This window comes from Syngnathus floridae, chromosome 8 (genome assembly GCF_059516105.1).
Source record: "Syngnathus floridae isolate MCC-2025c chromosome 8, RoL_Sflo_1.0, whole genome shotgun sequence".
NCBI lineage: Eukaryota > Metazoa > Chordata > Actinopteri > Syngnathiformes > Syngnathidae > Syngnathus > Syngnathus floridae.
The window spans coordinates 7,630,353-7,647,191 of record NC_142420.1 but is presented as its reverse complement, the minus strand read 5'-3'; the positions used below and the strand labels follow the sequence as shown (position 1 = coordinate 7,647,191).

Genomic DNA, 16,839 nt, shown 5'->3' with positions numbered 1-16,839 from the left:
AGCCACGGCAGCACACAATGGCGTGTTCGGATACACCCTTTCCAGTTTTATTATGAAGCAATTTACGTTAATTTTCCCCATTTGTACTCATATATTTATATAACAATTTGTTCTACGTATGGAAGAGGTTGCTTTTTCCCCCCTCTACAAACTAGAGCCTCAAGGTGGCCCCTTTTTCTGAGACTAAACACTAAATTTACATATTCTACATGCTGTGCATTGTATTTCATATTAAAGTCCCAAAAATAAATCCAATGTCCATTTAGGGTCATTTTAGAATAGTGGCTCAGCTGGTTTACTCCAGAAAAAATTCTACTGTTGTATCAAAATGAGTTGCAGAAGTGTTCCAATATATTTGCTTTATAAATCCACTTCATATACCACCATTGCATTCCCCTTTTCACTCAACCGCTCTCAAATTTGATGGTTTAGTTGGTTGAAAATAATTGTTGTCCTCTTAAAAATGAACTCAGACGTATGCATTTGTTGCAGTTGTTCTGGTACTGCCGGTCACTGCAGAAAGGCTGCTGCCGTTACTACTACTGCTTCTACTACTACGAGTAGCACTACTACTAGTACCACTACTAGCTGGACGACTCTGTGCTTTCCTGCTCCCACTCACATTTGAGAGAGCCATGTGCTTTGTCGGCGGAACCATGTAGGGATCTGGGAACAGGTAGGCGGGGTCTGCATCATAACTGAAATCAAAATGAATGCATTATTAATTTATATATTTATATATATTATTTATATATTTATATATTCCTTGTTTGGCACGCTCAAACATGGCGAATAAAAAACTCTTGAATCTTGAATCTTGAATCTTGAATATGTTGCTGTTAGCACAAGGAAGGTGCAGTTAGTATTTGTTGGCTACCTTGATTGGCATCCTTCCCTCCCTGCAAAGATACTGTAAAGAAGACCTCCAACCACCAGTAAAGTTGAGCCACCCCAGCCGATGAACACGCCAACACCAATTTCAAACCTAAATGGAAGAGGAGATAAAAAATAAAAATCATTTATAGAGGGTTTACATCATACACACACAAACCAAAAACAAATATTAATCCTAAGAAATGTCCTTACTTTTGTTCTTTGTAATTATCATCTTGGAATTCTGATCTTATTTTATTGCCATAATAGGAGAAAGCAGTCATTGAACACAACCCTGAAACAAAAACACATCGTAAAATATACACAAACCAGCCACAATATTAGACACAGCTGCATAAATCTAATCACATCCAATACCAGCGATGTATCATAAAACTATTAAAATGTTTAAGCTTTATTTTTATACTGTTTCATTCACAAGATACCTCAATGTGTACTTACACAAGACAACATTTAAAGGCATTTACAAACCAAAGAATGCAAGAAATGTAAAACTTTGTTGTTGTTGGTTGAGTTTGTGGGCATGTACTAAAACTTCACTGCATAAAGTGAATAAAAATAAAAACCCAAGTCCCATGAAGCTGTGCATGCATGTCTTTAGATTCTAGCAGTCCCTATTTAAGTCTTACCAGCAAAGAGGTAATTCATCCCCCCAGCAAAAGTCACTCTCGCCTTGGCTAACTCGGATCCGCCGATCTTAGTGCACTTCATTCCCACCATAACCAGGACTGAGCCGAAGAACGCCATGATGATGGCGGTGATGATGAGGGCGCGACACATGTGAATGTCCCCTGTGAAGAGTTTCCACACACCAAACAAATGGAATCAGTGGTGAGCTTACAAAAGAGGCAGAGAAGTGCAGTGCTGCACCATATCCACCAGATAGCAGTAGCCCTAAACCTACCTCCTAAACCTTCACCCTAGGGAGATGTATTGTTTTATGGGGCAGCACACAATTTTCCCATAATAAAATAATTTTGATCCCACTAAGATTTGAACTAAGGTCATTGGAGTGAGAGTACAGCACGTTAACCACTACACTATCGAACCCTCCCTCAAATTGCGTGGAAGGTACGTGTATGGTTTAATGGGGCCATATACTATTAACTAACCGCAACCCTAGGCCCAGGCCTAACCCTACCTCGAGCCCTTACCCTAGGCCTAAGCTTTAGGGAAGTGTATTGTTTGATGGAGCAGCACACAAGCAACTGTGTTGCAAATTTTTCCATGATAAAATATACTAGGTCCCACTGAGACTTGAACTCAGGTCATTGGAGGTTTTTTTTTTTTTTTGCTCCTATATATTAAAATCAGTTATATTACAACAAAAGATGTAAAGTTCTATTCCTATAATTGTACTAAGTTCATCTTTTTTTTTCCTTTTTTTAAATAACTTCACTGGTTTCTTTTATATCAAACAAGTTGTTTTAGGTTCATTACCTGACATGTTTCGGCGGTTTCTTCCGCCTTCATCAGAGTCCTATATCTATTCCTATATCTGTATGGAGAGTCGAATAATTGAATAAAAATAAATACTAAATATTCTTTCAATTGTATTTCTTTTGTAAATGAAAGTGACAGTTTTTGAAAAAAGGTTTTAGACAGTGTTGAAAGTGATTGTGATCAAAATCCAAAAGAATCAATGTGGCTTTGTTTACTGTTTTAGACTAGCTCTATAAAATATTGCGATATTAAGAACAAAATCACTTTTAAAGACGCTCTGCTGTTCTGACAGCGGCTGAGTGGCGATCACAGTCGAGGTGTCTCAACTTGACTGTGTATTTTACGTTGGTGAAAATTGAACAATCCAGGTTCTCCCGTTGAACTACTTGCTCTGATTTCCATCGGACCGAAAACGCACCACAACCGTCACAGTGTCACTGTTAGTAAAAGCACACAGCAACTAGTGATGTGCATTCCAGTTCTCTTAAGTGAACTGAATCTTTAGAATCAGTTCATTTAAAAGATTCATTCAAAGGAATCTGCCCCATATAACCATTTTAACTATTTGCTTGTGAGCTGCTCCATAAAACCATATGTATTCCAAGCGGCGTGTGCAAGCGTTCTATAGTGTAGTAGTTAGTGCGCTGGACTTTCACCCCAGCGACCTGGGTTCAAATCCCAGTGAGAACTAAAACATTTTATCAAAGAAATATTTGCAACACAGTTGCTCGTGTGCTGCCCCATTTAACTATTATAACTATTTGCTTGTGAGCTGATCCATAAAACCATTCATATTCCAGATAACTTAAGCGAGGCTTCCATAGTGTAATGGGCAGTGCTCTGGACTCTCACCCCAGCGACCCGGGTTCTAGTCCCAATGAGACCTAAAGTATTTTATCAAAGAAATATTTGCAACACAGTTCCTCGTGTGCTGCCCCATTTAATCATAATAACTATTTGCTTGTGAGCTGATCCATAAAATCATATGTATTCCATGCAATGTAAGCAAGGGTTCATAGTGTAGTGGTTAGTACTCTGGACTCTCACCCCAGTGACCTGGGTTCAAATCCCATTTGAACCGCAAATGTTTTATCATAGAAAATTTGCAAGACAGTTGCTCGTATGCTGCCCCATATAATCATTATAACTATTTGCTTGTGAGCTGATCCATAAAATCATATATATTCCATACAATGTGAGCGAGGGTTCCATAGTGTAGTGGTTAGTGCTCTGGGCTCTCACCCCAGCGGCCCGGGTTCAAATCCCATGGGAATCTCAAAAGTTTTATCATTTATCAAATTTGCAACACAGTGTCTCGTCTGCTGCCCCATATAACCATACGCCTCCCTAAAGCTGAGGGCTGGAGTTAGAGCTAGGGTTAGGGTGAGAGCTAGGGTTAGGATGAGAGCTAGGGGTAGGGCTAGGGTTCGCCTTAGGGTTAGGGTTAGAGCTAGGGTTAGGGTTAGGTTTAGAGCTAGGGTTAGGGTTAGAGCTAAGGTTAGGGTTAGGGTTAGAGCTAGGGTTAGGGTTAGAGTTAAAGCTAGGGTTAGAGCTAGGGTTAGGGTTAGAGCTAGGGTTAGAGCTAGGGTTGGGGTTAGGGCTAGGGTTAGGTTTAGAGCTAGGGTTAGGGTTAGAGCTAGGGTTAGAGTTAGGGTTAGGGTTAGAGGGTTAGGGTTAGGGTTAGAGCTAGGGTTGGGGTTAGAGCTAGGGTTAGGGTTAGAGTTGAAGCTAGGGTTAGGGTTAGAGCTAGGGTTAGAGTTAGGGCTAGGGTTAGGGTTAGAGCTAGGGTTAGGGTTAGAGCTAGGGTTAGTGTTATGGTTAGAGCGAGGGTTAGTGTTAGAGCTAGGGTTAGGGTTAGAGTTAGAGTTAAGGTTAGGGTTAGAGTTAAAGCTAGGGTTAGGGTTAGGGTTGGAGCTAGGGTTAGGGTTAGAGTTAGAGCTAGGGTTAGGATTAGAGGTAGGGTTAGGGTTAGAGCTAGTGTTAGGGTTAGAGCTAGGGTTAGGGTTAGGGTTAGAGTTAGGGCTAGGGTTTGGGTTAGAGGGTTAGAGCTTGGGTTGGGGTTAGAGCTAGGGTTAGGGTTAGAGTTAAAGCTAGGGTTAGGGTTAGAGCTAGGGTTAGAGTTAGGGCTAGGGTTAGAGCTAGGGTTAGGGTTAGAGCTAGGGTTGGGGTAGAGCTAGGGTTAGGGTTAGAGTTAAAGCTATGGTTAGGGTTAGAGCTAGGGTTAGAGTTAGGGCTAGGGTTAGGGTTAGAGTTAAAGCTAGGGTTAGAGCTAGGGTTAGGGTTAGAGCTAGGGTTAGAGCTAGGGTTGGGGTTAGGGCTAGGGTTAGGTTTAGAGCTAGGGTTAGGGTTAGAGCTAGGGTTAGAGTTAGGGTTAGGGTTAGAGGGTTAGGGTTAGGGTTAGAGCTAGGGTTGGGGTTAGAGCTAGGGTTAGGGTTAGAGTTGAAGCTAGGGTTAGGGTTAGAGCTAGGGTTAGAGTTAGGGCTAGGGTTAGGGTTAGAGCTAGGGTTAGGGTTAGAGCTAGGGTTAGTGTTATGGTTAGAGCGAGGGTTAGAGCTAGGGTTAGGGTTAGAGTTAGAGTTAAGGTTAGGGTTAGAGTTAAAGCTAGGGTTAGGGTTAGGGTTGGAGCTAGGGTTAGGGTTGAGTTAGAGCTAGGGTTAGGATTAGAGGTAGGGTTAGGGTTAGAGCTAGTGTTAGGGTTAGAGCTAGGGTTAGGGTTAGGGTTAGAGTTAGGGCTAGGGTTTGGGTTAGAGGGTTAGGGTTAGAGCTTGGGTTGGGGTTAGAGCTAGGGTTAGGGTTAGAGTTAAAGCTAGGGTTAGGGTTAGAGCTAGGGTTAGAGTTAGGGCTAGGGTTAGGGTTAGAGCTAGGGTTAGGGTTAGAGCTAGGGTTGGGGTAGAGCTAGGGTTAGGGTTAGAGTTAAAGCTATGGTTAGGGTTAGAGCTAGGGTTAGAGTTAGGGCTAGGGTTAGGGTTAGAGTTAAAGCTAGGGTTAGCGTTAGAGCTAGGGTTAGTGTTAGGGTTAGGGTTAGAGCTAGGGTTAGGGTTAGAGTTAGGGCTAGGGTTAGGATTAGAGCTAGGGTTAGGGTTAGGGCTAGGGTTAGGGTTATAGCTATGGTTAGGGGTAGAGCTAGGGTTAGGGGTAGAGCTACTGTTAGCCTTAGGGTCAGGGTTAGGGTTAGAGCTAGGGTTAAGGTTAGAGTTAGAGCTAGGGTTAGGGCTAGGGTTAGGATCAGAGCTAGGGTTAGGGTTAGAGCTAGGGTTAGGGTTAGAGCTAGGGTTAGTGTTAGAGCTAGGGTTAGTGTTAGGGTTAGAGCCAGGGTTAGGGTTAGAGCTCAGGTTAGCGTTAGGGTTAGAGCTAGGGTTAGGTTTAGAGCTAGGGTTCGGGTTAGAGCTAGGATTAGTGTCAAGGTTAGAGCTAGGGTTAGGGTTAGAGCTAGGGTTAAGGTTAGGCTTAGGGTTAGAGTTAGAGCTAGGGTCCATAAAACCATATATATTCCATACAATGTGAGCAAGGGTTCCATAGTGTAGTGGTTAGTGCTCTGGACTCTCGCCCCAGCGACCTGGGTTCAAATCCCAGTGAGACCTAAATTATTTTATCATAGATACATTTCCAACACAGTTGCTCGTGTGATGCCCCATGTATATTATTATATTATCTATTTGCTTGTGAGCTGCTCCATAAAACCATATAGATTCCATGTACTAATAAATTGGCCTATTAGGTACACTTTGAAATGGCGGTGTACCTAATGGAGTGTCCGTGTGATTCCCTCGTTAAGTGCACCTGCGTGAAAAGTTTTGGCTCCTGTAGAACGTGAAAATGACCAAAAACTTTTCACGCAGGTGCACTTAACGAGGGACTCTTGGAAAAAATGTTGGAACGCGGCCCCGAGGACTAAAGCTTAACACCTGTGACCTTTGACCATGATATTTCCCTAATAAAATGGCCTGTTATTGGTACACTTGAAAATGGCGGTGTACCTAATGGAGTGTCCAACTGACGTCACAGATCAAACAGTGAATTAGGAGGTGGGGGTGAGGGCGGGTGTGGCACTTTTCACTTTCACTTAGCTTTTTCCCAATGATAAAATATTTTAGGTCCCAATGGGATTTGAACCCGGGGCGCTGGGGTGAGAGCCCAGAGCACTAACCAGTACACTATGGAGCCCTCGCTTTCAGTACATGGAATCTATGTACTACAAGCCTAACCCTAAGCACAGCAAAAGCGAGAGCAAGCCTAACACAAACCCTAACCCTAACCCTAAGCACAGCAAGAGCAAGCCTAACCCTAAGCACAGCAAAAGCGAGAGCAAGCCTAACACAAACCCTAACCCTAACCCTAACCCTAAGCACAGCAAGAGCAAGCCTAACCCTAAGCACAGCAAAAGCGAGAGCAAGCCTAACACAAACCGTAACCCTAACCCTAACCCTAAGCACAGCAAGAGCAAGCCTAACCCTAAGCACAGCAAAAGCGAGAGCAAGCCTAACACAAACCCTAACCCTAACCCAAAGCACAGCAAGAGCAAGCCTAACCCTAAGCACAGCAAAAGCGAGAGCAAGCCTAACACAAACCGTAACCCTAACCCTAACCCTAAGCACAGCAAGAGCAAGCCTAACCCTAAGCACAGCAAAAGCGAGAGCAAGCCTAACACAAACCCTAACCCTAACCCAAAGCACAGCAAGAGCAAGCCTAACCCTAAGCACAGCAAAAGCGAGAGCAAGCCTAACACAAACCCTAACCCTAACCCTAAGCACAGCAAGAGCAAGCCTAACCCTAAGCACAGCAAAAGCGAGAGCAAGCCTAACACAAACCCTAACCCTAACCCTAAGCACAGCAAGAGCAAGCCTAACCCTAAGCACAGCAAAAGCGAGAGCAAGCCTAACACAAACCCTAACCCTAAGCACAGCAAGAGCAAGCCTAACCCTAAGCACAGCAAAAGCGAGAGCAAGCCTAACACAAACCCTAACCCTAACCCTAAGCACAGCAAGAGCAAGCCTAACCCTAAGCACAGCAAAAGCGAGAGCAAGCCTAACACAAACCCTAACCCTAAGCACAGCAAGAGCAAGCCTAACCCTAAGCACAGCAAAAGCGAGAGCAAGCCTAACACAAACCCTAACCCTAACCCTAAGCACAGCAAGAGCAAGCCTAACCCTAAGCACAGCAAAAGCGAGAGCAAGCCTAACACTAACCCTAACCCTAACCCTAAGCACAGCAAGAGCAAGCCTAACCCTAAGCACAGCAAAAGCGAGAGCAAGCCTAACACAAACCCTAACCCTAACCCTAACCCTAACCACAGCAAGGGCAAGCCTAACCCTAAGCCTAAGCACAGCAAGAGCAAGCCTAACCCTAAGCACAGCAAAAGCGAGAGCAAGCCTAACACAAACCCTAACCCTAACCCTAAGCACAGCAAGAGCAAGCCTAACCCTAAGCACAGCAAAAGCGAGAGCAAGCCTAACACAAACCCTAACCCTAACCCTAACCCTAACCACAGCAAGAGCAAGCCTAACCCTAAGCCTCAGCACAGCAAAAGCAAGCCTAAGCCTAACACAAACCCTAACCCTAACCCTAAGCACAGCAAGAGCAAGCCTAACCCTAAGCACAGCAAAAGCGAGAGCAAGCCTAACACAAACCCTAACCCTAACCCTAACCCTAAGCACAGCAAGGGCAAGCCTAACCCTAAGCACAGCAAAAGCGAGAGCAAGCCTAACACAAACCCTAACCCTAACCCTAAGCACAGCAAGAGCAAGCCTAACCCTAAGCACAGCAAAAGCGAGAGCAAGCCTAACACAAACCCTAACCCTAACCCTAAACACAGCAAGAGCAAGCCTAACCCTAAGCACAGCAAAAGCGAGAGCAAGCCTAACACAAACCCTAACCCTAACCCTAAGCACAGCAAGAGCAAGCCTAACCCTAAGCACAGCAAAAGCGAGAGCAAGCCTAACACAAACCCTAACCCTAACCCTAAGCACAGCAAGAGCAAGCCTAACCCTAAGCACAGCAAAAGCGAGAGCAAGCCTAACACAAACCCTAACCCTAACCCTAACCCTAGCTTTAACTCTAACCCTAACCCTAACACTAACACTAACCCTAACCTTAACTCTAACTCTAACCCTAACCCTAGCTCTAACACTAACCCTAACCCTAGGTCTAAACATAACCCTAGCCCTAACCCTCGCTCTAACCCTAACACTAACCCTAGCTCTAACCCTAACCCTAGCTCTAACCTTAACCCTAGCCCTAACTCTAACCCTAGCTCTAACCCTAACCCTAGCTTTAACTCTAACCCTAACCCTAGCTCTAACCCCAACCCTAGCCCTGACCCTAACCCTCTAACCCTAACCCTAGCCCTAACTCTAACCCTAACTCTACCCCTAGCTCTAACCCTAACCCTAGCTCTAAACCTAACCCTAGCTCTAACCCCAACCCTAGCTCTAACCCTAACCCTAGCTCTAACCCTAGCTTTAACTCTAACCCTAACCCTAGCTCTAACCCTAACCTTAGCTCTAACCCTAACCCTAGCTCTAAACCTAACCCTAACCCTAGCTCTAACCCTAACCCTAAGGCTAACCCTAGCCCTAATCCTAACCCTAGCTCTAACCCTAACCCTAGCTCTGACTCTAACCCCAGCCCTAAGCTTTAGCGAGGTGTATGGTTATATGGGGCAGCAGACGAGCAACTGTGTTGCAAATTTGATAAATGATAAAATGTTTGAGATCCCAATGGGATTTGAACACGGGTCGCTGGGGTGAGAGTCCAGAGCACTAACCACTACACTATGGAACACTCACTCATTCTGTATGGATGGTTTGGTGGATGGTTTCATGAATCCATATACAATTACTGACCTCAACCCTAACCCTAGTCCCAACCCTAGCCGTAACCCTAACTCCGGCCCTAAACCAAACCCTAACCCTAGCCCCAACCCTAAACCTTATCCCAGCCCCAAACTTAGGCCCAACCCTAACCCTAACTCCAGCCCTAACCCTAACCCCAATCCTAGCCTCAACCCTAGCTCTAACCCTAACCCTAGCCCCAACCCTAACCTGGGTTCGATCGAACCCTAGGGGTTCGGTGAGTCGGGCTCAGGGGTTCGGCAGAGCCTCCACTGAGGAGGTCCGAACAAACCTGATTTATTAACCCTAGCTTTAACCTTAACCCTAGCTCTAACCCTAACCCCATGGTTTTATGGAACCATATACTATCAACGAATCTAGAGTACTGCATTGTGAATGCAAGTGTGGCATACTTACAGTTGAGCGCAAGCAAGGACGGGATGCCCTTGCAGTCCGACACGCCGGTGGAATCAGACACACAATCCTTCCACAAGTTGGAGAAATAGTTAGAGGTGGTCAAGACAATGCTGCCCACCTCAGACCAGGTCCAGATCTCTGTGGGCATGGTGGAGCACACCAGGATCCATCCTGAAACGCACGTCACAAAGCAGCCGATCTCCATGTACATCACCACTGTCCTGTAACCCATCTTTGCTTTGAAACGAACAATTAGAGGAAGACTTGTTGGTAGGAGTGCGGTGTGTCAGTGTGTGCTCTCGTAATGATGATGATGCAGGCTGTTTGTGTGTGCTTCACCTCTTGTCATGCCTCTCCTGTGTTTAATGAGGGTCACTGTGATGTGTTTGTTGTTAGTAGGAAATCAGCATGGCTTACCAGCATGGGTCCAGTTTGGGGTGTTGATTTCTTAACGAGCTGATAAAAAAAAAAAAATCATTGAGGTAAAAAGATCTGTTTAATTGCATAAAGAGTTTGTTGACAATTTTTAAATATTCTTTTTTTATCACTTCTATGTATGGCCAGTGAAGGGTAAACAAGAATAATTGTTTTTATTACAATGTTAGATCATTTCACCAACAGCATAAAATAATTAATAACATAACAAAAAATAATTAAAAATAGTAATAATATTTTTATATCACTTTTATATCATTTCACCAACAGCATAAAATAATTGATAACATAACTAAAAATAATTAAAAATAAAAATAACAGCAACTTAATTGCAACAATGAACTTCAATCAAGACATTTTTATATATTATGTACTTTTTATATATTTATATATATTTCATAATCTCTTTATAGATATTTTTTTCTCCCAACATGAACAATTTTTCCCGCATAATATGACTTGTTGTCTTTTAATGTGACCTGAAAAATTCATACACAACAAATCCATTTACAGACATTACACAAAGGCATTCCTTTCAGAAAACCTCTCTGGTATTGTCGCAGAGAGTTTGGCTATTTTGGAGCCGCTGGATCTCCTCGAGCCGTAGTAAGTTCCATAGAGCCTGTTGGATCTGTAATAGCCGGTGTACATGCTTCTTCCTCGCGTGCGAGGGTCCACGTATGTGCCCCCACCGTAGGTATAGACCACTTGACTGTGCAGAGAACAAACATTCATCAAGAAATGTGATCGTTCAGATTACAGACTTTTTTTTTTTTAAACGAGTGAAAAAAATCACTTTGGCCTACCTTTTAGATAGGAGTACTCTTAACACAGTGGCTGCATAAAAGAGAGCTCCTAAAAGGATCATAAAACTTCCGACCAATCCGAGAAATATGGGCGGGCCTAAGTCGTACCTATCAGTTCGGAAAGAGACATAATGGAAACCAATTATTTGGTGATTTTTGGAGGATTTGTCCACAGTACCTAAAAAAAATGAATTAATTTAAGACATGTTTTTCATTGGACATTTCTAACACAAAAGATAAAAATTGTACCGTAAGAGTCCAGGTGCTAAGTTGACAGCAAAGGTGTTCCTAGCAACTCTGTTGATGTATAAGCAGTAGGCCGCAATATCGGACACTCCTGCGTACAGAGCACCACGTGTGGGCATAACATTGGTAGGAACACAAGTGAGACAGACACGCATGTTTTACTCACCACCCGCAAAGTGAAAGACCGCACCGGCGAAAAGCATCTTGTCCTTACTCAGCTCGTCTCCGCCGAGGTAGGTGCACTCCATGCCCAGGAAGCACAAGATGGCGGCGAAGAAGCCCAAAGTCAGGCCGCACATCAGCAAGCCTCGCACCCCCTGGACGTACGCTTAAGGATACAAAAAAACCCAAAAAACAAATGAAAACTTATTTGCTTAATAGTACCAATGAGCACAGTCTTACGTGTGACACTCCATAGCACAGGGAAGTCTCTACAGTTGGTGACAGCCGTGGAGTCGGTGAAGCAGTCCTTCCACAAGTTGGACCAGTACCAGGCTACCTTGATGATGAACGAGCCGCCCTGGCCGCCGATCTGGCTGATCCTCCAGAAGTCCATAGCCATGGTACACAGCACAAAGAGCCAGCCCAGCGTGGAAATCAGGAAGCCGAACACTTGGATCAGACGTTTACGCATTTTCAAAAGTCCACACAGATGAGTTGAAGAGCTTTTTTTGGTTGCTGATTTGTGAAGTGTATGTAAAGTGGGAGCATGTGTGTGTGTTTGTGCGGTGTGTCATCAGTGTTGATAAGGGCGTCTTACTGATGGAAGGCTATTTACTGTAAATATTCCAGAGTGTGCCATGATGCCGTCTCACTTCGACATGTACATGCTATGCTGACAGAATGACACAAAGAAGAAGCAAAAAGCACAACACCACAATACACAATACGCTCAACTTTCAACATTTATTCACAAAGTGCTTTTGTTATATCAAAATGCCATAGTACAAAACAATAATGGTCACACGCACAGAATGTACTCAGTTTAAAGCAAAATGTAAGATAAATAGAAATTGTATTTCCCTTAGAATTAGAGTGTGAATAAATTTGCTTCAAAACATTGGTTGAACATTATCACGTCAGAGCTAATGTTAGCTATCGTGTAAACGTGCCCTCTAGTGGCCCTGACTGGTAAAGCAACAGACATCAGCGCAACACAGTTTTATTTATTCAGCATAAGACTCAGCATTGTTTCAGTGTTTTCTGGTGGTTAGTGTTTTTATGTTCTTAATTTATTGTTTTGACTGCCTTAATGTCTAATTTTACTTTATGTACAGCACTGTGGATGTAGATATGTTTTTTTTTTAATCTGGAGAAAGAAAATATTTAGTTTGTTGTTTGAGTGAAGATAAAAGACAATTTTGTTTAGGTTGAAGTAAAAAAAATATATACATACATGCTAATTCTGCTGCACAGGCTACAAAAACGTACCAAAAACACCTAAAAAATAAAAAGTAAAATGAACAATCACAAATGTTGGAATTATCCGTATGAGATTTTTGTTAAAAAAACACTTTTTAGTATTTTGGGGGGGAAATGTAACATTTGGGGATAATTGTGGAAAAAAAACTTGATTAACTGTATTTTCCCCACTAAATAATTTTTTGCTGTAGTGTTTGAAAACTGCAAAGAACTTCGACACACCTATTTTTCATTGGACCGCAATGACCTTTCATTATGACTGTAGTAATAAATTCACCTAGTGCTCAACAAAAACCTTTCCTCCGGTGCAATGTTATCTTTTCTTCCACACTATCTTACCCACCACGCGGCGTCTCTTAATATTCACATCATTTACACGTATACGTTCTTATCGAAGTTAGGAGCCCTGGAGGAGCTGCTGTATTCAGGAGGCGGCCTCTGGCTCACAGACGGCCCTCTTCCTCTTTGGTAGGAGGAGATATGCGACTGTGAGGCAGCGCCTTTGTAGACATAATTTGTTTGGCTGCGGGTGCACAAACACACATAACGCTGATTTACCATCCACAAGCCATTTTATGCGATCCAGTACAGGAAATTATGCATTGTATTAGTTTCTGCAGGTGTGCCTATTAAAATTTCCTTAGGTAACTTCTACATACTGACCTTTTCTTACAGTCTGCCACCGAGAAGCAGAGCACACATCCGCCAAGAATACAGAGCACAGAACCTGCCCAGCCAATGAAGAGTGCTGCTCCCAGTTCATACCTAAAATGGATTAAAAAGTAGCTTTTAAACCAGGTGACCCGTTCGAAATTATTTCAACACTATAAAAAATATTTCTTACTTTTGTGCAACATACAATGGGTTGAAAAATTCTGATGTTATGCGATGTGCATAGAGGGAACAACCTGAGAGTGAGCACAGACCTGAGGAAGAACGTGGTGGACAGTAACGAAATTAAGTCAAGCTCTTCAGAATCACAATTTCATCCCCCACATTTTTTTTCCATAAAGAAACATACATGCTTTTGTTATTAAATCAATTAATGAATAAATAAAAATTTTGGTAAACACAAAAAAATGTTGAATTTGGTGTTACAGAAAATGTGCCCCCCCCCCCTCCCAAAATTAATTCTAGGATGTTTTTCTTTGGGGTGGGGGTTATAAAAAAAGTTGTAAATTCAGAGATGCACATCTATATGTAAAATAAATAATAAAAAAATAAAATAATAATAAAAATAATAATAAAAAATAAAACAAAAGTATATAATAATAATAATAACGTAATGCATTGGATTTACATAGCACTTATAACAAAATAAAAATGGCTTGCATGTTTTAAAATGGCCTCTCACTGTTACGAGGGGAGGGTATGATGGCGACCTTTCTTACCGCTGAGGATAAAGCTGACACCGGCGAAGCAGGCGATCCTCGCTTTGCTCTTGTCACTTCCTCCAATTTTGGTACACTTCATTCCCACCAGGGCGAAGACGGTACCAAAAAAGCCCAGACACACCGCTGCAATCATCAGCCCTCTGCAAGCTTGGATGTAACCTGCGCAAACACAATCAGCCACAGATCAGCAACTTCCCGACCTTTTGACAAATACGCACCTTAAGCATGCAGCGGAATTAGTCACAAGATTTTATTCAGAGGCAAATATTAGCTCAGAACTAGTCAGCCGTGGTCGAAAGTGCCTAAGGCCCCGTTTCAATCTCCTTGATAGGCTCAAAGGATCAGTCAACTGGGGCTAAACATTGACACATTTTACAGTAAATGGTGTTGATCGCAGTGCTGATGGAAATCTGGATCTTCCGTTTGCGCTTTTCAAAGTGAGAAAATTGGGAAATAAGAAAACTCAGAGAGGGCAAAAGCGCGCCTGACCATCCAGCGCCAGCATGGAGGGAAAATCTTTGCAGTTGGACACCCCGGTGGAATCGGTGACGCATGTCTTCCACAAGTTGGCCCAGTAAGTTGCCGTGGTGATGACCGTCCCATCCAGCGAGGACACCTTCCAGTAGTCTGTCGGCAGGGTGGACGACACGAGAACCCATCCCGAGGTGGCCAGCGCAAAGGCCAGAATCTCCTGATACATGCTGCTCCGAATGACTCTGCGCCGACTCCGTCGATTGCGATTGATTAATGGTTCCCAGGCGCTTGGAAAAGTTTCCAGGATGTGCAACGCTAAGTTGGTTAATATGTCATAGATTTTTCTATTCTGCCACAGGGAATTTGGACCTGAACTTCAACATGAGGCTTTGTCATGTGGTCCTCCGAGCCCTTGCCAACGTTTCACGCATATGGACAATGTAGTTTAAGATTAAAAGAAGAGGCTTTGGATGTTCAGACTGACTAATAAGTAACCACTGAGAAACTGAGAAGTTTTAGTTGATACTACTAAAACTTGAATATTTTCAGTGGTACATTATACAGTAAAATCTGGAGCGGATTTGTCAAGCTCAAACCCAAACATATGGTGCAAGGACGCATGAATGTGTCACCAGCTTCCTTTTGCTGATGTTTAAATGCACAACTGTTCTCACAACAGTGCTCGAATAATTCATTGACAGTATGTCCTCTAACGCTTAACAAGCTTTTGTGCAAACAAAGATTTACATTCGATAGTGGGTAGGCAGACTCATCATCATCATCCATTCAACTAAAGATCGGTGTGATAAAAATCACACTTAAATTCTAGTGAACAAAATGTATTCTGATGAGATCTCACTCAACTCTGGTAAAAAATGATGCAAAAAGAATATTTTTCAATACATTTTACATACACTTTAATTGTGTTAAGAACTTATCTGCAGTTTACCACCATATAATTATGTTTCAATTATAGTCCTAAAAATAAATAATCACTTCTTCCTATTAGTGGACAAAATTACAATAAATTCAGTTGGTATTTTCTCACTATAAATACTGATTTCTGTAAACCACAGATTGAAAAATAATCATTGGAATACGTTGAGTGCTTTTGAGACTAATCTAAATCCAGAAAAGACAAAAGAACAGAGAACAAGTAAGATTAACAGTAACTAAATAATAATATATGAGGGGAAAAAATACCAGCAAAAGAAAAAAACAGGCAGAGTAAAATAATTGTATTTAAATATTGGCTTGTTATTGACAATGGTAAATCGTGTCAATGGTATACGTATAGCAAAGGGCACTTGCATACCGTTTTATCAATAAACAAGTATTATATATTTGGACTTTTCAAAGATAATATTCAGTTTTGATTGAGCGCTCTTTAATGTTCATCATTGTGGTTGCAATTTGCAGTGCTGTAGAACTTCATCATTTCTCTCATGTAAGCTACAAAATGTCTCAGATTGTGTAGCAAATTTTGTGACAGCTGAGTGGATGCTAGTGGCCATCGAACACAAGGGACATTTCATACAGTTGCATCACATGCACTACAAAACTGATGTTTCACCATGAAATGAGACAAAAGTGCATTGAGAACCTCTATTATTGTATAAAGAGTTTGAAAGCAGCAGTAGAATGAGGCACTCACCGTCCAGGTTCAAGATGGTATGGTGTGGCCTACAATGGAGAGCTCCGAGAGCATTCCCGGCGCAGTTGTTCCACAGGCCCTGCAGCACCCATGTAGCTGTGATGACCGAGGACGCCCGGCTGGTGACCTTCCATTCATTGGACACCGTGGCGCCAATGGTGGCCCCAAGTCCACCGAGGCCGCTGATGAAAGCCAGGATCTGCAAGCTGGACATTTGCTGGCTTTTACAAATGAATGTGATCTTTTTTACAGGAAGAAATACACGCAATTGCCCCGGACACGTAAATTACACTTTGGACATGTGTTTTCACTGAGATGATTTACAGGACATCAGTCATGGTCAAGGATGGACACAAATGCCTCAAAGTCAAACAGTAATCAGTCTGAGGCAGGAGTTGGTTAGTTATTTTTCGACAATGCCGAAGCACCTCCTCTGTTTCGGTCTACAAGGAATACCAGGCATCATGTTAACACAGCAAATGGCAAAAGTCACGTTTCGGTGTAAGCAAAGTCCACGACAGTTCGTCATTTATTTTAGGGAAAGAGGATGACTCATGATTTCTATCTTAGGGTGCTGTTGCATGCTTCTGTCAAAACACCTGAAGTATCAAGATTTTTTTCATAAATCACACTCTATTTTTATTTATTTGCTCATGTTAACATGTCGGCCCTTTAATTGCTGGACCACTGAACCTACTTCTAAAATTGTAAATGCGCTCCCAATTGAAAGGATATTATCAAACATACCACTAGACGGCGCAAAACTTTATCTCTCGTTTCTTTTGTGTTCTGCTTGACACATTTTAAGTATTAACGTCCCAATT

At 42.6% G+C, this 16,839-nt stretch overlaps 4 protein-coding genes across 5 annotated transcripts in view; 1 reads left to right on the top strand and 3 right to left on the bottom strand.

The window, feature by feature from the left end:
- Positions 1-1,474, top strand: part of uggt2 (UDP-glucose glycoprotein glucosyltransferase 2) — a 32,513-nt gene extending 31,039 nt beyond the window's left edge. Inside the window, exons 40-41 of the transcript XR_015859962.1 lie at positions 493-676; positions 844-1,474. The gene's annotated coding sequence lies outside the window, so the exon portion shown is untranslated. The remainder of the gene's footprint in view (positions 1-492; positions 677-843) is intronic.
- LOC148394312 (claudin-10-like) lies at positions 330-9,916 on the bottom strand. The gene is made up of 5 exons (XM_088383515.1): positions 9,585-9,916; positions 1,524-1,685; positions 1,087-1,168; positions 878-985; positions 330-698 (listed from the first exon to the last, which is right to left on the bottom strand). Exons 1-5 carry the CDS (start codon positions 9,814-9,816, stop codon positions 470-472), a joined length of 813 nt encoding a protein of 270 aa, XP_088239641.1. The 5' UTR covers positions 9,817-9,916; the 3' UTR covers positions 330-469.
- A 145-nt stretch (positions 9,917-10,061) lies between these two features.
- cldn10l2 (claudin 10-like 2) lies at positions 10,062-11,814 on the bottom strand. Its single transcript, XM_088383516.1, has 5 exons — positions 11,474-11,814; positions 11,238-11,399; positions 11,075-11,162; positions 10,826-10,933; positions 10,062-10,731 (listed from the first exon to the last, which is right to left on the bottom strand). The coding sequence occupies exons 1-5, from the start codon at positions 11,703-11,705 to the stop codon at positions 10,536-10,538; spliced, it is 786 nt and encodes a 261-aa protein (XP_088239642.1). The 5' UTR covers positions 11,706-11,814; the 3' UTR covers positions 10,062-10,535.
- Positions 11,815-11,958: 144 nt separating this feature from the next.
- On the bottom strand, positions 11,959-16,229 carry LOC148394310 (claudin-10-like). Of its 2 annotated transcripts, none has more exons than XM_088383517.1 (5): positions 16,016-16,229; positions 13,885-14,046; positions 13,338-13,419; positions 13,157-13,258; positions 11,959-13,016 (listed from the first exon to the last, which is right to left on the bottom strand). In XM_088383517.1, exons 1-5 carry the CDS (start codon positions 16,227-16,229, stop codon positions 12,866-12,868), a joined length of 711 nt encoding a protein of 236 aa, XP_088239643.1. In that variant the 3' UTR covers positions 11,959-12,865. The 2 variants fall into 2 exon arrangements, with proteins under 2 accessions (XP_088239643.1, XP_088239644.1); XM_088383518.1 differs by lacking the exon at positions 16,016-16,229 and adding an exon at positions 14,377-15,280.
- Between the last annotated feature and the right edge of the window lie 610 nt (positions 16,230-16,839).